This window comes from Sinocyclocheilus grahami, unplaced genomic scaffold, assembly GCF_001515645.1.
Source record: "Sinocyclocheilus grahami isolate Dianchi unplaced genomic scaffold, SAMN03320097.WGS_v1.1 scaffold359.1, whole genome shotgun sequence".
Classification (NCBI taxonomy): domain Eukaryota; kingdom Metazoa; phylum Chordata; class Actinopteri; order Cypriniformes; family Cyprinidae; genus Sinocyclocheilus; species Sinocyclocheilus grahami.
The window spans coordinates 7,573-30,530 of record NW_015505538.1 but is presented as its reverse complement, the minus strand read 5'-3'; the positions used below and the strand labels follow the sequence as shown (position 1 = coordinate 30,530).

Sequence of the window (22,958 nt, the reverse complement as noted above, 5' to 3'; positions counted from 1 at the left end):
CCAGAGGTTGTGTTTGGGAAATAGACGTATGAGTGCTGCCAGCATTGCTGCAGAGGTTGAAGGGGTGGGGGGTCAGCCTGTCAGGGCTCAGACCATACGCCTCATACTGCATCAAATTGGTCTGTGATGTCGTCATGGAGGAGTGGAAGGAATGGGCCAAAATACCAGCAACAGTGTGTGACAACCTTGTGAAGACTTACAGAAAACGTTTGACGTCTGTCATTGCCAACAAAGGGTATATAACAAAGTATTGAGATTAAATTTTGTTATTGACCCAATACTTATTTTCCACCATAATTTGCAAATAAATTCTTTAAAAATCCTACAATGTGATTTTCTGGATTTTTTTTTCTCATTTTGTCTCTCATAGTTGAGGTATACCTATGATGAAAATTACAGGCCTCTCTCATCTTTTTAAGTGGGAGAACTTGCACAATTGGTGGCTGACTAAATACTTTTTTTCCCCACTGTATGTATATATATATATATAACTATTTGAATGAATAAATAAACAACTATATTTATACTAACTATATTTATACTGACTACAATGGTTTATTTATTAGAAAACAAGCAATAAGTGACACAACAGCCACCAGTTCATTTCCAGTAGCTCAGAAAGCATTCATCGCTCAGCTAATGCAGTGCTGACCCTTAACAATCAGGGAGATCATTGCATTAGCAGGTGCACATTGGCTAAACAGATTAAACCATTAAAACGAATCAGGGTCAAAGAGCTGTTGTGTGTTTGAGCGATACCTGATTTCTTGGAGGTGGTGGACATCCCGCTGGACAGGGGGTAGGTGTTAATCCAGCCCTGAGCGCTCTGCTGACGGGAACCCATGGTCATGTCCATGTTGTTCCTCGGGTCGGTGGCGTTCATCACCGACAAACTGTTCAGGGACGGATCCTGGTTGTCTGTGAGAGGAAACATTGTTAAACGAAGGATTTTGCAGAATTTTATTCTCCTCTCTGGTACAGTAACTACACTATTAGAGTGAATCTCATGAAGAGTGTGTGCAGATCCTTTTTCTTTTCAAAATCAAAAGAAAAAAAAAGCCATACGCATAAAGAAAATGAAGCCAATTTATTTATAACAAATATTTTTATTGCATTGTGACATTTTCATGACGTTTTCACGTTTAACCAAAATTTAAATTACTTTAATACGTAACTTTTGAGTTTCTTAGTAATTCTCATTTTTCTTTCATTAATGCTTCTAATATTTTCATTAAATATTATTCCAATGATAATTATTCCAGATTTTAGACTTTTTTAGACTTTAAAAATACAATAACTTAATGTGCATAAAAAATGCACTTAATATAAAATAATACATAATATACAATTATGCCCATTTATGTGCATTGTGTATTTTATATTATGTGCACATAAAGTAATTAATTGAAATTAATTTAATTAATTTTAACAATGTGTCAGAAAATGTGCACAATTGTCAGAAAAAAAAAAATATATAAAAATAAAAAAAAATAAAAAATGTTTTATATATATATATATATATGCATTAAAATATTTTTTTATCTCATTAAATATATATCATGTACTATTTTTGTATTGATGTATCATGTTTATTGCACAAAGTAATTAACCGAAATGAACTGAACTATTTTTTTGAAAATGTGTGGAAAAATTATTTTTTAATTATTTTGGATAAAAGCGTCTGCTAAATGACTAAAAGTAAAAGTAAGTAAAAGTATAAATGAATGAATTTTTTTACATGAAAATATTGCGCTAAAATTCATTAGGGGAAAATATATTCATAAAAAAATAGATATTATTTATTTCTTATTATTTAAATATTCAATATAAAAATAATAATAATAATTAAAAAAACTATTAATTTCTTTGTGTGTAAAAAATTGTGTGCACTTTCAAATAATATTACATTTAATATAAAATCTGATTTAGGGGTGCAATATGACCGGGACATGTTCCTGACCGGTGCCGTGAGATTCACAAATGAATTCAAATTAATGATCTTCTTTTACCCCATTTCCAACTTTCTCCTTTTACTGTTTTGTTCCATCATTCCAGCACTTTTTCTCCTTTCCCTTTCCCATTAGCTTTAATGAATTATTAACACACAGCATCCGAAGAAGTCAAGCCTGCAAATTATACATTCGACGAGTAAATAGCAAGCGAAGCAACTGATTTGTGGTGCTGTCTGGAGATGTAGCACATCACACGATGGAGAGGCTTTAAGGGACGAATGAAGTCTCAATTAGTTATCTGATATTGAAATGATCATGCATTTTACATGAGAGCGCTAATGTTCTGATGAGATCATGTTTTCTACAATGGATAGAGAAGGGTGGTGGCGGTTCAGGCGGGAAGAGACGGGACGGACACATTTGTCAATTTGCGCTTGGCGACAAATTGATAAATTCGGCCGTTCGGATGATTGCCGTGCATTTTTAGTACAGGTTTCAAATTTGTGGCCATGCAAATTTGAACCACATAAACATGCTCCTGCTGCACTGTAGTTGCACAGTCGTAGCAAGAGAGGCTTACTTAATATCGATATCGGAGAAGTGCTGGAAACGATAAGCGATCCGAAAATCCCAGCAGATAGGGAGCTTTGAGGGGGATTGGCGCCAAGCTCACCAGGTGGCACGAGCTGACTAGCAGCTAGGTACTTCTTATCGGAGAGGATGCTGGCGTAGAAGCGGATCATGATGCTGATGTCCTCGCGCAGACGCTTGTCTCCCTGAGTGGGGAACTTTGAAGTGACGCTGGGAAAAAAAAACAGATACAAATAATGATGATTCATTTAATTTACTAAGGACACAAGCAGCCAAAAATAGCTTAGACAGACCGCCAACTTAAAGGAACATTCCACTATTTTTGAAAATAGGCTCATTTCCAACTCCCCTAGAGTTAATCAGTTGAGTTTTACCGTTTTTGAATCCATTCAGCCGATCTCCGGGTCTGGCGGTAGCACTTTTAGCTGTAGCTTAGCTTAGATCATTGAATCTGATTAGACCATTAGCATCTCGCTCAAAAATGACCAAAGAGTTTTGTTATTTTTCCTATTTAAAACTTGACTCTTCTGTAGTTACACCGTGTACTAAGACCGACGGAAAATGAAAAGTTGTGATTTTCTAGGCCGATATGGCTAGGAACTATACTCTCATTCCGGCATAATAATCAAGGAACTTTGCTGCCGTACCACGAGTGCAGCAGGCGCAATGATTTTACGCAGCGCCTGAAAATAGGCTAACTTCCGTCAACATAACCAACGTGACCACCTGCTTGCACAGGGAGCGTGCTGGGGACTATTTTCAGGCGCTGCATAATATCATTGCACCTGCTGCACCCATGGTACGGCAGCAAAGTACCTGAACGGTCTAATCAGATTCAATGATCTATGCTAAGCTACAGCTAAAAGTGCTACCGCCAGACCCGGAGATCGGCTGAATGGATTCGAAAACGGTAAAACTCAACTGTTTAACTCTAGGGGAGTTGGAAAATGAGCCTATTTTCAAAAATAGTGGAGTGTTCCTTTAAGGGATAGTTCAACTAAAAATTAAAATCCACTACAAATCAGTTATCTTGGGCTGTCAAATGATTAATCATGATCCAAAATAAAAGTTTGTATTTATTATGTATATATAAATGCACACATGCGTGCATATATTTAAGAAAAAAATTATACTTATATATGAAATATTTATATTTATACATAATATAAATTATATATATATATATATATATATATATATATAAATTATTTTTTATTTTTAAAATATATACATGTGTGTGTATTTATATATACATAATAAATATACACAGTACACACTCATATAATATGTAAACAAACTTTTATTTTGAATGCGATTCATTGCGATTAATCGGACAGCCCTAGAGTTATGAACTAAAACTAAAGTTTTACTATAACTGCATTTTCTTTACTTTAAAGAAAAATACGTTTATTAAAATAAACATTAACTGAAATAAAATAAAATATACTTAAAACTATTTAATTTCAGCCAGCTGCCAAGTTTAAATTGAAATTATATTAACCTAATATAACTAAATCAACTAAAAATAAAAATTCATAAATTTAATTTTGATTCTTTAATTTCTAATTCTTCCGACTGTGATATAAGCAGATTGTTTTTCTTTTGAGTTTTTAATAGTAATTAACTTATCCTTTCTCATTCATCTATTCATTATTCTTAATGCTTCGTGTAAAATTTACTTAATTACATCATTATTACATAATAAAAAAATTCCATAATAATTAACATAATATCCCAATGATAATCATTCCATAATTCATTTGGCTATTGATAAGACTGGAGTCTTAAAATAAAAAAACAACAACACCCAAATCTGGGTAATTATTGTTAACTAAAAGTAAAACCATAAAAAGCATTTGAATTATTTGCAATAAAACAAACATCAACTGAAATAAAATCAAATAAAATATACACATTTTCTTTCAGCTAGTTACCAAAGGAAAATTTCTCATTTGAATTTCTTCAAATTAAAGTACTAAAATAAAACTAAACTCTAACACTTAATGAAATTTTTTTTTTTTTTTAAGTAAAATTACTAAAACTTTAAAATGAAAACAGAAAATATATTTTAAAAATCTAATTTAAAATGTTAACAAACTATAACTGTATGTCATCAATGATACTATAAGTAACACTGCTACAACTTAAAAACAGTAAAAAAATAAAATAAAAAAAGGCATTTCACATGTACAGTATATTCAGATATATGACTATACACAAACAAAGAGATTGATAATTTTACAATGGTCTATGGTCAGTTTCCAGTTTATAAACATAACATAGCTGTTTGTTTTCATTTGTCATTATTTACAGTAAAAGCTGTATGTGCAATAGCAGCATCTTCCCATTTTCTCTCCAAGCATTTATCATATCAAAAACTCCAATCTATGCAGTACCTGAAATAATCGAAGGCGGTGGAGTAAATCTTTTCCCGCAGGACGTTACGGATGGTGGCGTTGGTCACTACGTCAGAATGCAGGAGGGCAAGTCCGAGTGTCAACAACCTGAGGGCAGCGAAATAGAGTAAAATCCTAATATTTTTTTCTTGGTGTCAACCAGGGTTATTATAATTAACTAAAACTAAAATTACAACTAAATCCATAAAAAAAAGAAAGAAAATAAACATAAAAGAAAAAAATATATAAACTTATTTTATTTCAGCTAGTTCTCAAAGCAACGTTTCTCATTTTCACTTTAACTTGATATAGTAAAATAACTAAAAATGAAATAAAAATGAATAAAAACTATATAGATATATTAAAAACAAAAATAACTAATAAAAATGACAAAAACAAACAACAAAATTACTAAAACTTTTACTAAAATGAAAACGAAAAACTATAAAAGTATAAAAGTATCTCAAATTTACTAAAATAACAAGTGTAAATGTAATAAACTGCACTGAAAAAGGATTTGATTTGTGTAGGATTTACTAACAATTTTCAGTCCAAAATGCTAGTAAATTTCACAAATAATTACAAAACACAGCAAGTAACACATCGAATTAAATGTGAAAATTTGAAGTAGAAAGACTGAAATAGTATTTTCTTGTGAAACGAATTATGTGTATATTTGTCTTTAAAAAATAAAAATAAAAATCACTGAAAAAATGGCCGTAAAATAGATTTAATTTTTCTTATGCAAAGCAAAAAAAAAATAATTAGTTTAATTTCTTTCTTTTGATTTAGGGGTGAAATATGACCTGGACTTGTTCTTGACAGGTACCGTGAAATTCACTCATTAAGTGATTTGTAAATTAATTTAGTTTTTCAGCCCATTTATGTTGAATTAACTGTGATTGTTTGGAGCAAAGTCTAAAATAGTATTTTTTGTAAAACTTACTCCAACAATCTTTATTTAAAACTTCAATAGAATCATTTTTTTTCAGTGCAGTCTTCTTGCTAACCTGAAGCGTGGTCCAATGGCCGCCACGTGGCGGTTCAGGCTGCTTTTTGGGCCGCCAACATTGAGAGATAGAGACCTTTGCAGAAGAGTGCCGAAAATCTCCACCTGATCAGCACTGCTGTACTTGGCGATCTCAAAACGCTGGACCAGAAACTATACAAATGGAGAAAAAAAGACTTGATGGAATAAATAAAATGTTTGCCATTTTGGTAAACCAAAAAAATTCAAATAAAATGCATCACAACAAATTAAACCAAATTGTTTGCTCAGACCAATTCTGTAGCAACGTGAAGTAAAAGGTTTATTGATGCAATTACACAAGAACAACCCTCATCAAAATAGAGGATTTCCTCACAAGGAGTCTTCAAGCTATTTGAGGTGTGTATCATAAGGAGCTTTTGTACGGGTAAATCCACAGCTATGAAAATGCCCATAAGCTTGGACGGATAAACAGGGTATCAGGAAGTAACCTCAATCCAGGTGTAGTGGGGCGTGACGTCGGGTGGGCAGGGGACGGGCTGGCTTTCCTCTGAAGCCGCCAGGGGATCCGCCTCCACCTGGGTGTCGGAGAACAGCCCCATCTTCAGCTCGACGGTCATCTGCCACGCACCTGCCATCTCCCGCATGAACTGACCCCAGAACAGAGGAGAAATTCAGTGAAAACTAGCAAAAAGCACTGGAAAACCTGCATAGCTAAGATATGCACGTAATATGTGGAAACATCTAATATAACAGCTCAGATTTAGGCTTCATCATGAACAGAATACTGGCGTACTGTGTACATTGTTAGACTTTTAAATGTGCGAATGTTTTGAGGTGTTTAATGCAATACAATATATAATTGTCTAATAAAATAATACATACATACACATACATATATATATATATATATATATATATATATTAGGGCTGTCATCGTTAACGCATGCGATGAATTTTACAATCCTCAACGCGTTAAAATAATTTAAAGCCGGTTCTGTAATCAGCGGTAAATCTAAAATAATATTATATATATATACATATACATATATATATATATATATATATATATATTAGGGCTGTCATCGTTAACGCATGCGATGAATTTTACAATCCTCAACGCGTTAAAATAATTATACTCTATAATATATACTAATTATATCCACTAAGTATAGTCAAGCCTGTAGTTTAGTTTTCTTGTTGTTTATATTTTTGTAGTGATTTTCAGAATTAAACAGCCTGTTTTGTTGCATATATATATATATATATATATATATATATAAGATTAAATTATATGAATAATTACAATAGTATTATAAGGTACTATTTTACATTTAATTATGTTTTTATTTTATTTTTTTTATTTCTGGCAGTTGTAGTTAATGACGGCCTGATGTACAAATGTTTTGAGGTAATTCATGTAATATAATACAAAATATAATAGAAAAAAATGTATATATAAAATAATTATATTTTAAGTTAATAAATACTATTGTAAATAATTACAATAGTATTTTAAAGTACTAAATACTATAATAATTGTATATTAATTTGATATATTATTATTAATTAATAAATAAACATAAATTTGTTATAATATAATTAAGCAAATTAAATGAATAATTACTTTATAATACTAATGTAATTATTCATTTAATTTGCTTAATTATATTATAAAAATTTGTTTATTTATTTATTAATTAATAATAATATATCAACTTAATATATTTCTCTGCATTTCTCTGTTATTTCCTTGCCTTTTTCAACCCGTTTTATTACTTATAAATGGAATAATTACTTGAGATTTATTTTCTTACATTTTATTTGGGTTTTGAGACCATTTAATTTGACTGGTATTGGTATGCATTGATAAAATATTGGTATTATGACAGCTCTACATATACATGTGTGTATCTTACTGGGACTTCAACGCCTGTCCTTGCAGCCAGGAGCCATTCCCAGCAGGCAATAGCTGTTTCCATGCCATTCTCAGTGAACATCTTTAATGGAGACCAGCACAGTTGATGCAGCAGCTGAGGATCCCATTCTACACAATAAACACAACATTAAATCAAAACTCAACTGACTTTGTTAATGACTGCCCGTGGTCTTATTGTTCTTCTTATCCTGTTATCTATAAAAACTACAACATACTGTAAAACTGAACTTGATTTGTGGTATATTTCAGCGTTTCATTATGCAATTTGATTCTTTATTGCAATTTGATGGTATGAACATCTACTGTTAGCGTATGGCTTGCAATGTAGTAACATGCCTTTTGAGCTGATCAACAGCGCAGCCATTTTGAACATGGCTTCAGTGAAGGCTTCCGGCTGTCCTCCATCCAGAGCTTCATTCATCTGACGAATCATCAGTTTATTCAGATCCGACGTGCTCCGCGTGGCCTCGGAGAAATGGATCATCCCTGCCACCTGCATACGAGACACGTGAGGAGTTACGACTCTGAGCTTCTTTCATAAAACACCCAGCAGCCTCTGCTTTATCATTCAGCATTACCTCTCCAGCATAGCGGTTTCTCAGGTTGAGGGAGGCCATGAAGTTGGAGTAGTCTTTCTTCACGCATGTTGGTCTCTCTGTGAGCTGAGTGGTCTGAAACAGGAACATAGTAATTAACTACAATAAAAACCATTATTTTTTTATTTTTTTACTTGAAATAAAATGAATGTTAACTATAAAATAAAATTGAAGTAAATTAAAATAAAATAAAATATTTTAAAAAATTAAACTTATTTGATTTTAGCTAGCTGTAAATAAACAAGAACTCTAAAATAAAATATTTTGAAAACTTTAACTTGTTTCATTTCAGCTAGCTGCAAAAAAACAATAACCTAATTACATTTTTAAAAAAAGAAAAGAAAAGAAACTAGTTGCCAAGGCAAATTTTCAAATTTTCATTTAGTTTAACTAGATATACTAAATAAATACTACTAAAACTCAAAATAAAAACTATATAGACATATTTAAAAAAAAAACACACACACAAATAAACTTTGATAAAAATTAAAATGAAAATGGAAAAAATAAAATAAAATAAAAAATAATTCAAAATATTAACTCAATAATACCAAAATAACACTGGTCTGATATGACAGAGAACATACTTTTCACAGAATTTCCTGATTGTTTATTATCACTAAGGAACTAGTCAATATATCTCTTCGGCATGAACTAAAGCTCAACAGAAGCTGGTCATCTTACACCCAGACTGGTGCTCTGACGGTTGTATCCAGCAAAGTGCAGGATGCTCTCAGTGGCCATCGCCAGACCCGTGTGCTGAGACAGACCCGACACCCAGTTCTGATGCTTATTCAGGTACTCCTGTGAAAAATACATCGATGATGTTAAAATCCCTGAAGAGGATAATAGTGGTAGTGAATCTAAATATCAGTAGTATTTTGAATGGGAGGCCAAACCTGAAGATGAGATTTGGTGACCGATGGCGCCCATTTCATGGCCTCTTTTAGGATTTCTCCACAGCGGGCAGCAAAGTCTTTCACTATGCTCTATACATGACATATGAAATCCCAAATCGATCACTAACGCATATGCAATACCATGCTTTTTAATAAGAAGCCAAATTCATATCTATGCTTTTTTAAACTCATTTTATATTTCAGTCAAAAAACCCAAATAGACTGATACATTTTTACAGTAAGTTCAACTAAAAATTAAGCAAAAATAATATATATTTATATTAAACAAACATATGTATATTTGTGTGTTATGTTATGTGTAATAAAAAAATTAATATATTTTTTAGATCAATTATTTTATATAAATATAATATACATATATATATATATATATATATATTCGATTAAAATATATTCATAACAATATAAATACATTTATATTTAAAAAAAATGTATAATATAAACATACATTTACATAAATTATTTTATATTATATATTTATATAACACAAATATAATGTAAATATTATTATTATTATATGAATACATTTATATAATTATACTTAAATAAACATTTATAAAAATCTAAATAAAAAGTTTTTAAAATTATAAAAACGTTTTATATAAACTATAATATATAAATAAAAATTGCTGCAAGTACAAAAATTTCCTGTGGTTTTAGTAAGTGTAAAAAAAAGTAAGTAAAGTAAATGTACCTCTCTGGCCTCGTATGTATCCGGCACTGTGATGCGATACGGGGTGTCCGGTATGTCATAATACGGCTGGTCTTTGTGGATGTCCTGAAGAACATTTTAAGATTTAAGAAATCAATAATGTGTCATAAACATCTCCTGTAACAAAACCCTGAACATCTCCATATGAAGGAAACACATATGAACTTGATCTGAGCACTTACAGCGCTGAGTGAAAGAGACAAGGTCTGTAATATATCCAGCATGGTCTTCAGGACACGACCGCTCCACAACAAGTGCGGAAAACTAGACGGAAAAACGAAGAGACACAGCTGCATTGAACATTCAAGAAGAAGAAATACTAGGGCTGTGCGATATTGAAGAAAAATGCGATATCTCATTAAATAATGCAATATTCGATATGCGATACGATAATGCTTAAAGTGCCACATGCTCAGATGAAACCGTTTTACTCAGCTGTTGCCGAGTCAGTTCTGTGAACTTCTATAACTATCTTGTGTCATATATATATGGTTATTTGTATGCATGCATGTATGTACCAAGAGTTCCTGTAAAACCACAAATTCCTTGTGTCTGCACACACTTAAGTGGTGAATAAAGCTCATTCTGACTCTGATTCTAATAAGAAAGCACCCCTACAACAACTGAAAGTGAACGGTATGTGTTTTACTCGAGCATTACATAAAAATTTAATTTTAACAGTGTAATCATTTTAACATGAGTTTAGGAACTGAATAATAAAAAGGAAAAATACAACACTGCTTAGTATTTACTCTATGAATTCAATATGCACTGATTCTTATTTAAGCTACAAAAGTTATTTAGGTAAGAGCAGCGAGTGATTTTCTCTTTGTCTTTTGTTCATGGCCCCAAATATTGCAAGCTGTAGCGATATGCATGTTGCGATATGTACATTTGCAATTATTTAGATCATTTCAATATATTGCACAGCCCTAAGAAATACACTTCTCTACTGTTTGTGAGATAACGGATGGTCAGCTAACCCACACAGAAACATGACAACATATCTACAGAAACAACATCTCTACAGAACACTTTTGAGTTCAGTACGGTCTGACATAATTTCCTGTGTTTGTAATGGAGAAGGACCCACGTCTCAGCGAGTCCTGACAGATATTTGTCAGCCACTCTTCGGATTCTCTTGTGAATGTGGTTGAAGTTGACCAACAGGAACTGAGCATGATTTTCTAACTCCTCCTCATGGGCTTTGGTCTTTTCCTAGGAAAAAAGATATATAACATTAGAGGATAACAACGAGTGGCCAAGTTGAGGTGTTAAAGCTGTTCGTGTGATTTCTCATTTACCTTGTCAGCCATCATCTGAAGAAAGACATCAAAGACCTTGTCACCCACCGCAATGACACACTGCATCATTCCTGAGAGGATACGAGGAACACAATCACAGCAAAGCTGTCAAATAATCCTCTACTGATTATATATTTGCTAAACTTGAATCTCAGAACAAGACTCTATAGGTGAAAATAGATATCAAACATTCCCCAAGAGATTAATCACAGCACATTAAAGAACTAACATTTTTTGTATTGCAAGTTTTCTAAAATGTTATGTTTAAATACGCTAATGAGGAATTATAAAATTGAAAAATGTCCTGATTTGCATACATTTCCAACATATCAATATGAACATTGGATAAAGCTCGGTTTAAAATTCTTGTTTCATTTTGTTGCTGTATTAGTGTATCAGAATCATAAAATACAGTATTTTCAACAGGCAGAAAAAAAACTAAAACATTTTCACTATGTTTTCAGAAATGTTATATAAATCAGGGGAATGAGATATGAACAAGCTACTCTTCAGAATATAGATAGGAATAAAACGTATCGGTAAGTGCTACTTGAAAATGAGTCACTTTGAGAAAACAAAATCATAAGTTGTCTTAAATCATCTAGAAACAGATGAATGTTCTAGCCCACCCTTTCTAAAATGTTATGTTTAAATACGCTAATGAGGAATTATAAAATTGAAAAATGTCCTGATTCGCATACATTTCCAACATATCAATATGAACATTGGATAAAGCTCGGTTTAAAATTCTTGTTTCATTTTGTTGCTGTATTAGTGTATCAGAATCATAAAATACAGTATTTTCAACAGGCAGAAAAAAAACTAAAACATTTTCACTATGTTTTCAGAAATGTTATATAAATCAGGGGAATGAGATATGAACAAGCTACTCTTCAGAATATAGATAGGAATAAAACGTATCGGTAAGTGCTACTTGAAAATGAGTCACTTTGAGAAAACATAATCATAAGTTGTCTTAAATCATCTAGAAACAGATGAATGTTCTAGCCCACCTGATTTATCCTTCTGGATCGCTCGGTCCTCAAAGTATCGAAACATGACTTGGAAACGATCAGAATCCAGTGAGCGTAACACCCTGAGAAGATACAAGAGGTCACGTGACTGTTCAGACTAAAAAGACAGCCGTCTAAAACAGTCCCCTGCTCAACAGATCCGGTGTACCTCATGTACTCCAGGCGGTAGACAGACAGCAGGTAGGTGGACATGGCGAAGTCCAGTTTATTAATGAGCGCAGCGACTTCCGGCGGAGGATCCAGCAAGTTAATGATGGTGCCTCTCAAATCATTCAGCTCGGCCTAGAAACACAACACATAGCGTTCAATTTACAGGATGAAACTGTGATGCGTGTGGAGGCACAATTTTAGCCAAATCATGTCGGAAAAGACTATTTACATTCAGTAATATTATCAATTGTGACCCTGGACCACAAAACCAGTCATAAGGGTCAATATTTTAAAATTGAGATTTATACATCGTCTGAAAGCTGAATAAATAAGCTTTCCATTGATGTATGGTTTGTTATGACTATTTGAAAATCTGGAATCTGAGGGTGCAAAAAAATCTTATAATATAAATATAATAATATTGAGAAAATCACCTTTGAAGTTGTTCAAATGAAGTTCTTAGCAATGCATATTACTAATCAAACATTATGTTTTGATATATTTACAGTAGGAAATGTATAAAATATCTTCATGGAACATAATCTTCACTTAATATCCTAATGATTTTTGGCATAAAAGAAAAATCAATCATTTTGACCCATACAATGTATTTTTGGCTATTGCTACAAATATACCCCAGCGACTTAAGACTAGTTTTTAGCTCCAGGGTCACAATTAGTCTGCACTCATACTATCAGATGAGAAAAACATTTGAACTGAATTGAGCTGGATAATATGAAAGCCCATTTCTGCCAGAGGATTTAAAAAAAAACTATTTCTTCTCAAAATTCTGACTTTTGTTTCTTGCAATTTTGAGGATTTCCTCATATAATCAATCGCCCAGGTTTCTCATGTAAACTCAAAACTGAGAAATACGAACTCACAATTCTGAAAAGACAAGTCAGAGTTTTGACATTTGACAAACTCACAATTGTGATTAAAAGTCAAAAATATAAGATTTCTAATAAGAATTTTGAGGAAAAAAAGTCACAATTCTGAGTTTGTATCTCAAACTTATGACTTTTTTTCTCAGAAGTGCAAATCTGAATTGTGAGATATATAAAGTCACAGTTACCTTTTTAATTGTTTTATTCCATAACGGAAACAGGTTTCCACAGGACAATAACACTGTTGTCTTCTGTACAGCAGAGCTGCTTTATAGTTGAACTGAGTTTGTTTCATGATTGCTGAAATTATGCTACACTAACACCGTGATTCTCCTGTTTAACATTTTAAAGCTGCTTTGAAATGGTCTGGTTAAGGCCCGATATAAATAACTGTGACTTGAATTTACCAAAATGATCTGTCTGATTTGGCAATATTGGAAGCAGAGAACAATCTGACTTTTACTGATTGAGCAGTACCGGAGTGACCGTGTCGTTCTTCAGGGCAGAGTTATACTGCAGTTCTGAGCGCAGCGGTTCTCCGCTTGGGAACGTCAGCAGGGGGGATTTGGTTGCGATCTCACACACTCCCTCATACCACTCCTCCGGCCACAAACCTGAACGTGAAACATGACAAAATCGCTGAGATCAATATTCAGACCCACAAACTGGACGGCTTGTGTTAACCTTTTATTTAATATTGGGGTATTTTTAACACAGCATTAAGTAGCAGTATAATTACAGAGCTTCCTTCCTTCTGTCATATATAACTACGATTAGGTATTTTTAACAGGCAACAGTGTTATCTGACCTGAGCCCTCGACAGCGAAGCCCATCACAACTGAATACAGCCAGAAATCTCTGAACAGCTTCTGCAGTCTCGGTTTGGCCTCTTTTATGGGCGGCAAACGTTTGGTCAGCTGTAGGATAAAAAAAAAGCAGTGAACAGCATGACACAATCAGGCTTTAACCAAAATGATTATATGTGCAGAGTAAAACAAAGTAAAATAAAGCGTGTTCATTTTTTTAAAAGGCAGCAACATAACAGCCGATTTTGTGAAATGAACTCAAGCAAGCATTAAAAAAAAGTCTGGGGTAGCATTTAATTGATTAAAAATACAGTAAAAACAGTCATACTGTGAAATATTATTTTCTATTATAATATATTTTAAAATTTAATTTATTCCTGTGATGACAAAGCTGAATTTTTGGCAGCCATAAACAACAAAAAATAATTATTATAATATATTATTATTAGTAACAGGAGTTAATTACATTTAACAATATATTAAAATAGAAAACAGTTATTTTCAATTGTAATAATATTTCATTATATTAAAGCCTTGGTAAGTTAAATAAATGAAAAATAATACAAAATAATACAATAATAAAATGAAAAAATTTGTGGGGCATGTTGTGTTCATTTTTAACATACTTGGCAAACAAAACAGATTTACTCAAGTAACCTTTTTTCATCGGTTTCATTTATATAGATTTATGGTTCAATAAAACTGCTGGTTAAAAACAGTAACTATTAAATATAAATTCATCTTTATTCATCTAAATAATAACTAATTATTCATTTCAAAATCATAACCCAAATTAAGAGAACAATTTTGTTGTTGACAAAATTGAGTGACTAAAGTTTCAAAAGATTTATAGTGTACTGTAATCTACTATTGCATGCAGTGTCACATCTCTTACCACAGCAATGACAGGAATGAGAACTCCTAAATTCCCAGCGCTGCTGGACGCCTGAGGAAAAACGAACGTAAGAAACATTGAGAAGCAGAAGCACCACATTACTCAAATGCTCCATTTTAGCTAGATATTTCATGACTTGTGAATGCTGAGGACAAATCCTATCACAGCACTGACACTACTGATCTGCTCTGAATTAAACTGATCCTCCCTGCTGTAACTTTCAGCAGACCAAACTGAATTCCTACAATCCCTCTTTAATCATCACATAACATTTACAATGTCCCATATAATGAATTCAAGATGTGCTGTAGATTGCATGTTTGTCCTACAGTGAAGCAGAGAAATATATAATGTATAATAAATGACTTTAATGTGAAGGTTTGGTACCTTGAGGGCCGGGCCCTTCTCACTGGCTCTTTCGCTGGCTCGTTTCCCCTCCAGCCCCAGCTGCACAAACAGCTCCAGCAGATTCACCAGCAGCTCATCCACCATCTGCTCTGTCTGCAGGTTGGCTGCAATGTTGGCCAGCGCGTTGATCACGGCCAGAGAACAGTGTCTGCAGCAAACATGACAAAACTGAGTTAACAGACAAGCTACAGATGCAAATGAAACAGTACAGCCATGCATTTATGTTCTGTGATGTGTTAGTGACATCCTTACTGTTACTGTCAGCACTTTATCTGTATATCTCTTTTGACTTGCTGAATTTTCATGTGTGTGTGTGTACAGTGGGGAAAATAATTATTTGATCCCCTGCTGATTTTGTAAGTTTGACCACTTACAAAAAAATTAAGGGTCTATAATTTTTATGGTAGGTTTATTTTAACGGATAGAGACAGAATATCAACAAAAAAATCCAGAAAAAACACGTTATATAAAGGTTATAAATTGACTTGCATTTCAGTAAGTAAAATAAGTATTTGATCCCCTACCAACCAGCAAGAATTCTGGCTACCACAGATTGGTTACGTGCCCAAGTGGAACAAAGATTAGTCTTGTCACTTTAAGAAATTACTCCTAATGTCATCTTGTTATGAGTATAAAAGAAACCAGTCCATAGAATGTGTATCTTCCATTCAAACCTCTCCCACCACCATGGGCAAGACCAAAGAGCTGTCAAAGGACGTCAGAGACAAGATTGTAGACCTGCACAAGGCTGGAATGGGCTACAAGACCATCAGCAAGAAGCTTTTTGTGAAGGAGACAACTGTTGGTGTGAATATTCGGAAATGTAAGAAATACAAAATAATGTACAGGCCCGTCTGAACATCTAAATGATTCAGAGAAGGCTTGGGAGAAAGTGCTGTTGTCACATGAGAACAAAATGTAACTCTTTGGCATCAACTCGACTTGCTGTGTTTGGAGGGAGTGAAATGCTGACTATGACCCCAAGAACACCATCCCTACAGTCAAGCATGGAGGTGGAAACATTATGCTTTGGGGCTGTTTCTCTGCTATGGGTACAGGATGACTTCACCGCATTGAAGGACCGATGGACGGGGCCATGCACCGTAAAATTCTGGATGAGAACCTCCTTCTCTCAGCCAGAACACTGAAGATGGGTCATGGATGATGGGTCTTACAGCATGACAATTACCAAAAATACCGTCAAGGCAACAAGGGAGTGGCTCAAAAAGAAGCACATTAAGCTCATGGAGCGGCCTAGCCAGTCCCCAGACCTTAATTCTATAGAAAATCTGTGGAGTGAGCCGAAACTTTGAGTTGCCAAGAAACCTTAAGGATTTAGAGAGAATCTTTAAAGAGGAGTGGAACAAAATCCCTCCTGAGATGTGTGCAAACCTGGTGACCAACTACAAGAAACGTCTTACCTCTGTGCTTGCCAACAAGGGTTTCTGCACCAAGTTTTGCTTGGGGATCAAATACTTATTTGACTCACTGAAATGCAAATCAATTTATAACCTTTGTACAGTGTTTTTTTTCTGGATTTTTTGCTTGATATTCTCTCTATCCGTTAAAATAAACCTCCCTTAAAAATTATAGACCCTTCATTTCTTTGTAAGTGGGCAAACTTACAAAATCAGTAGGGGATCAAATTATTATTTTCCCCACTGTATATATATATGTATATATGTATATGCAATATAGTGTATACGCTAATGGTCAAAAGTTTTGAATAATTCATATTTTTGAAAGTTTTTGAAGCTTGCATTTTTTAAAATCAGAAATACAGTAAAAACAGTAATATTATGAAATATTATTACAATTTAAAATAACTGTTTTCTATTTGAACATATTTTAAAATGTAATTTATTCCTTTGATGCCAAAGATGACTTTTAATTAATTTTCCTTAATCTAATTTGACAATACATTTTTTGCAGCCTACTTGAGGAGACTTTATGAATAATATATATACTGTGTATATATATTATTCATAATATATATACACAGTATATATATATATATATATATATATATATATATACACTGTGTATATATATATATATATATAAAAACTTATTTATTATATATACAAATATAATATTTTTTATATTAATAATATTATTTGTTTTTGTTGCTGACATTGCTGTTTTTACATTGATCACTTGGCAAGCTGTTGATTTTTAAAAAATTATAATAAATAAAATTAATAAAATAAAATATATATATATAATCAATAAGTCAACATATGTTTTTCATTACTTTGAGTCATCAAATTAATATAACCAATTTCAACTTAATTTTCTGTTCTATGAGTTTTAACTCGATATAAGTCAATTTAATATAATTTAAGTTGAAATGACTTGTACAGCCAATTTGATCATATTTAAATATTTGAGGCAGCAACTGAACTTTTTAAGTGGAAGTGGAAATGTTTTACAGTGTATGATCATGTGACACATTTCTGAGTGAAACAGAACATTCAGTATAATTAAGGACACAACCTGGTTTTATCTAGTGGGATTAATATGATCTTCTCCATCCACATGCCCTTGGTAACATCAGCAGAAGGGAAAAGTCGTCAGGCCAAAAATATTAAAATAAATAAATAAAAATCACCTGTATCCATGATCCTTGTAGTCTTTGGTGGAGTATACCATCGAGCTGGCCTTCACACTAATCTGCTGGAACAAGTTCCAAACTTCCTGATAAATGTATTGCTGTGGGAGACAAACAGATTGGAGATATTAGCACCAGCAGGCCGATCAAAACAATCCCTATGACAGAATACAGAAGTGCTGCGTACATTTCCTGTGATGACCATACAGCCCAGCTGATCAATGATGAGGACGTCGAGCCGGGACGGCGGCTGGCAGAACTTCTGCTGCAGGATCTGTAGGATGGGCTCCATCACGCGGGGAGTGTCTCTCAGAGCCACGGCGATGTGCCCTAATGCTTGTATGGTGTGATCGGGGATGAGGTGGGCATCCCTGATGGAGAGGGGCACAATAACATTTTAGAGATTCCTTTAAAAATAACAGAATGTCTCATTTTCTTAAATTCCACTTGAATACGACTGAAACACTTTGAACTATTTAATGACCAATAAACATTTATTTTGGATTAAGATGGAATTTATTGTCAGATTTTAATAACATACTTGTCATTTTCCTGTGAGATGTAAAGACGGTTGGAAAGACTGGCGAGGAAAGCCTCAACGATGACTGAGTCCATGCACAACCCTGCTTTTAAACACCTGGAACAACAACAAATAAAAAAATACTTATTAGTGATTAGTAACTTAGAACTGTGGTTAACTATATGAAAAACTGCAAAGTCATACTATAGACTGTCAAAGTACAAGTTATAGTCCGAATCCCAGTTCACATACTTCTACTAAGTCCTTGAAATATTTACTGCCATGATGAGAGTTTTGGGTCAGTAAGATTTCTTAATGTTTTTGAAATAAGACTTTTTTGCTCACCAAGGTTGCATTTATTTGATAAAAAATACAGTAAAAACAGCAATATTGTGAAATATTATTACAATTTAAAATAACTATTTTCTATGTGAATAGAATTTTAAATGAAATTTATATCTATGATGCAAAGCTGAATTTCCAGTATCATTCTTCAGTGTCACAATTTCTGAGTGAAACAGAACATTCAGTATAATTAAGGACACAACCTGGTTTTATCTAGTGGGATTAATATGATCTTCTCCATCCACATGCCCTTGGTAACATCAGCAGAAGGGAAAAGTCGTCAGGCCAAAAATATTAAAATAAATAAATAAAAATCACCTGTATCCATGATCCTTGTAGTCTTTGGTGGAGTATACCATCGAGCTGGCCTTCACACTAATCTGCTGGAACAAGTTCCAAACTTCCTGATAAATGTATTGCTGTGGGAGACAAACAGATTGGAGATATTAGCACCAGCAGGCCGATCAAAACAATCCCTATGACAGAATACAGAAGTGCTGCGTACATTTCCTGTGATGACCATACAGCCCAGCTGATCAATGATGAGGACGTCGAGCCGGGACGGCGGCTGGCAGAACTTCTGCTGCAGGATCTGTAGGATGGGCTCCATCACGCGGGGAGTGTCTCTCAGAGCCACGGCGATGTGCCCTAATGCTTGTATGGTGTGATCGGGGATGAGGTGGGCATCCCTGATGGAGAGGGGCACAATAACATTTTAGAGATTCCTTTAAAAATAACAGAATGTCTCATTTTCTTAAATTCCACTTGAATACGACTGAAACACTTTGAACTATTTAATGACCAATAAACATTTATTTTGGATTAAGATGGAATTTATTGTCAGATTTTAATAACATACTTGTCATTTTCCTGTGAGATGTAAAGACGGTTGGAAAGACTGGCGAGGAAAGCCTCAACGATGACTGAGTCCATGCACAACCCTGCTTTTAAACACCTGGAACAACAACAAATAAAAAAATACTTATTAGTGATTAGTAACTTAGAACTGTGGTTAACTATATGAAAAACTGCAAAGTCATACTATAGACTGTCAAAGTACAAGTTATAGTCCGAATCCCAGTTCACATACTTCTACTAAGTCCTTGAAATATTTACTGCCATGATGAGAGTTTTGGGTCAGTAAGATTTCTTAATGTTTTTGAAATAAGACTTTTTTGCTCACCAAGGTTGCATTTATTTGATAAAAAATACAGTAAAAACAGCAATATTGTGAAATATTATTACAATTTAAAATAACTATTTTCTATGTGAATAGAATTTTAAATGAAATTTATATCTATGATGCAAAGCTGAATTTCCAGTATCATTCTTCAGTGTCACATGATCCTTCAGAAATCATTCTAATATGCTGGTTTGCTGCTCAAGACATACTATGAATTGGAACGCACAACTTCTAAGCTCACATATTATACAGGACAGATATTATGAAAATTATGCCTAGGAACATTCACCTGAAAACTTTTCCACCCGCATAAACGAGGTTTACCTGCATATATTGTCGATGGAAATGTCTCGGAGCTGCTCATACATGGACGGCTGGCTCTTCTTACTGGAGTGAGAACTGAAGGTGGACTGGGAATGTTCATTGGTCACATTGATCTTGATCTCTCCTGTTCCTGATTAGAGGGAAATAGAGTTGAAATACTCGCCCTGATTCAAATGTTTTTACTTCTTAAAGTAAAAGTTCACCCAAAAATGAAAAATTGCAGAAAATGTACTCGTTCTCAGGCCATCCAAGATGTAGAGGAGCTTGTTTCTTCATCAGATTTGGAGAAATGTAGCATTGCGTCACTTGTTCACCAATGGATGCTCAGCAGTGAATGGGTGCCGTCAGAATGAGAGTCCAAACAGCTGATAAACACATCACAATAATCCACACCACTCCAGTCCATCAGTTAATGTCTTCTGAAGCCAAAAGCTGCATGTTTGTAAGAAACAAATCCATCAAGATGTTTTTAACTACAAACTATTGCTTCTGGCTAAAATACGTAAATACATAATCCATAATATTGCTTTCTCGATTGAAAAAATTGTCTTGTGTGAATCAGGAGAGAAATCTGCACAGATCAAACACCATTTACAAGTGAAACAGTCCAAAACAGTCATATTTTGTTGGATTTTGTTGTAAGAGAACAACAGAGAATGGACCTTTTCACTGGAGGAAGCGTTATTATGGATTATGGGGTCATATTTTAGCTGGAAGTAACAGTTTAACGTTAAAAGCCGTAATGATAGATTTGTTTCTTACACAAACACAGCTTTTGGCTTCACCAGACATGAACTGATGGACTGGAGTGGTGTGGATTTCTTGTGGATTATTGTGATGTTTTTATCAGTTGTTTGGACTCTCATTCTGACGGCACCCATTCACTGCAGAGTATCCACTGCTGAGCAAGTGATCCAATGCTACATTTCTCCAAATCTGATGAAGAAACAAACTCATCCTAATCTTGGATGGCCTAAGCATGAGTAAATATTCAGAAATATACATTTTTGGGTGAACTTTTCTGTGTTTTTATATACGGTGATACAAGCAGCATAGATCTAGATATCAAAGCTATCAAGGGGAGGTTCTCACCTGTGTTGTATTGACTGTGGTACTTGTAGAGCTTCACTAGTACAGGTGAAGGGACCACTAGGAAATCTCTTAGAGACATGGTGACTGAATGAGCCACCACAGGGAAACGCTCACACAGCCGTCCGAGACCCTGTTTCGTGAAACGTCAAAATTTTTTGTATTTTACCTCTAAATGCTCAAAATGAACCATTTCAGTGCACTGTGAGAGGGTCAGAACTCAGGACGCACCTGTAAGCAGCAGATGAGCAGAGGCATGTGAGCAATAATGACCTTACTGGACGTCTTGGACTGCAGCTTCTCGGACAGTTTTGTGCAGAGGTTTTCCGCACCTGGCCGAAACAACCCGATAAATGAACGGTTAGAGAAGTCACATGGCCCATACATGAGACATGTAATACCAGAATCCTCTCTCAGTCTCACCCTGCTCCTCCGTGACGGCCCACACCATGAGGTCCACGCAGGCAGCGTTGGCCTGGCAGCGCAGTTTGAGCGGGTTCAGCTCGCTGTGCAGATACTCCACGTCATGCAGGATCCTCTGCAGCTCAGACTGACTGCTGCTGAACTGCTCCAGAACAAAATCATGGACCTCCTTCACGAACGACACCTGCAGGTCTGCGCACATAAACAATCCCATAAACACTAACAGCAGCAAGAGTTACTGACAGCCGTAAGTCTCAGGTATGTTGAATATTTTTGTGAAATTCAGTGGCTTAACCTGATTTGGCTAATATATAGAAAAATATATTTTCTTTTTTCTTTTTATCTATTTTCCCTAAACGTTCCATTCCAGTTATCTAAACATTTAAATTCCTTTTCTACTATACATTTAAATATTTAGATTTTATTTGTAATAAACTGTAATTTGATTTTATTTGCTGTTATAATATTAAATATAATTGATAAATCATAAGGATAATAGCACAAAAATATTATATATTTTTTAAAATACATTTTAGTTTTAGCTTATATGACAATGTATTGTTGTATTTATTTCTAATTAATTGTTATAATAATACATATAATAGATTAAGAATGATAAAATTATTATTATTATTAATATTAATATTAATAATAATAAGTAAACAATAATTATTTGGTTTTATTTGTAATAAATTATATAGTTTTATTTAAAATTGTGGTTTATTATAAACATAGTAGATTAATAATAACAATAATAGCACAAATTGATTTTTAATTTATTAATAAATTGTAATTTAATTTATTTGTATATATATATATATATATATATATATATATATATATATATATATATATATATATATATATATAAAATAAATATACATA

General features: G+C 33.6%; 1 protein-coding gene across 1 annotated transcript in view; it reads right to left on the bottom strand.

The window, feature by feature from the left end:
- LOC107548966 (phosphatidylinositol 4-kinase alpha) overlaps window positions 1-22,958 on the bottom strand; it is a 41,833-nt gene that overhangs the window by 12,363 nt on the left and 6,512 nt on the right. Inside the window, exons 8-34 of the mRNA XM_016229846.1 lie at window positions 22,074-22,265; window positions 21,882-21,982; window positions 21,654-21,783; window positions 20,562-20,691; window positions 19,914-20,009; window positions 19,560-19,743; window positions 19,373-19,473; window positions 15,558-15,726; window positions 15,171-15,221; window positions 14,278-14,386; window positions 13,947-14,083; window positions 12,581-12,714; window positions 12,412-12,494; window positions 11,399-11,469; window positions 11,188-11,312; window positions 10,277-10,358; window positions 10,077-10,160; window positions 9,362-9,451; window positions 9,147-9,266; window positions 8,445-8,537; window positions 8,203-8,359; window positions 7,847-7,974; window positions 6,419-6,577; window positions 5,950-6,101; window positions 4,940-5,047; window positions 2,626-2,753; window positions 760-918 (exon numbers count right to left, since the gene is read on the bottom strand). Coding sequence (XP_016085332.1) covers window positions 760-918; window positions 2,626-2,753; window positions 4,940-5,047; window positions 5,950-6,101; window positions 6,419-6,577; window positions 7,847-7,974; window positions 8,203-8,359; window positions 8,445-8,537; window positions 9,147-9,266; window positions 9,362-9,451; window positions 10,077-10,160; window positions 10,277-10,358; window positions 11,188-11,312; window positions 11,399-11,469; window positions 12,412-12,494; window positions 12,581-12,714; window positions 13,947-14,083; window positions 14,278-14,386; window positions 15,171-15,221; window positions 15,558-15,726; window positions 19,373-19,473; window positions 19,560-19,743; window positions 19,914-20,009; window positions 20,562-20,691; window positions 21,654-21,783; window positions 21,882-21,982; window positions 22,074-22,265 — 3,273 coding nt within the window. The remainder of the gene's footprint in view (window positions 1-759; window positions 919-2,625; window positions 2,754-4,939; window positions 5,048-5,949; window positions 6,102-6,418; window positions 6,578-7,846; window positions 7,975-8,202; window positions 8,360-8,444; window positions 8,538-9,146; window positions 9,267-9,361; window positions 9,452-10,076; window positions 10,161-10,276; window positions 10,359-11,187; window positions 11,313-11,398; window positions 11,470-12,411; window positions 12,495-12,580; window positions 12,715-13,946; window positions 14,084-14,277; window positions 14,387-15,170; window positions 15,222-15,557; window positions 15,727-19,372; window positions 19,474-19,559; window positions 19,744-19,913; window positions 20,010-20,561; window positions 20,692-21,653; window positions 21,784-21,881; window positions 21,983-22,073; window positions 22,266-22,958) is intronic.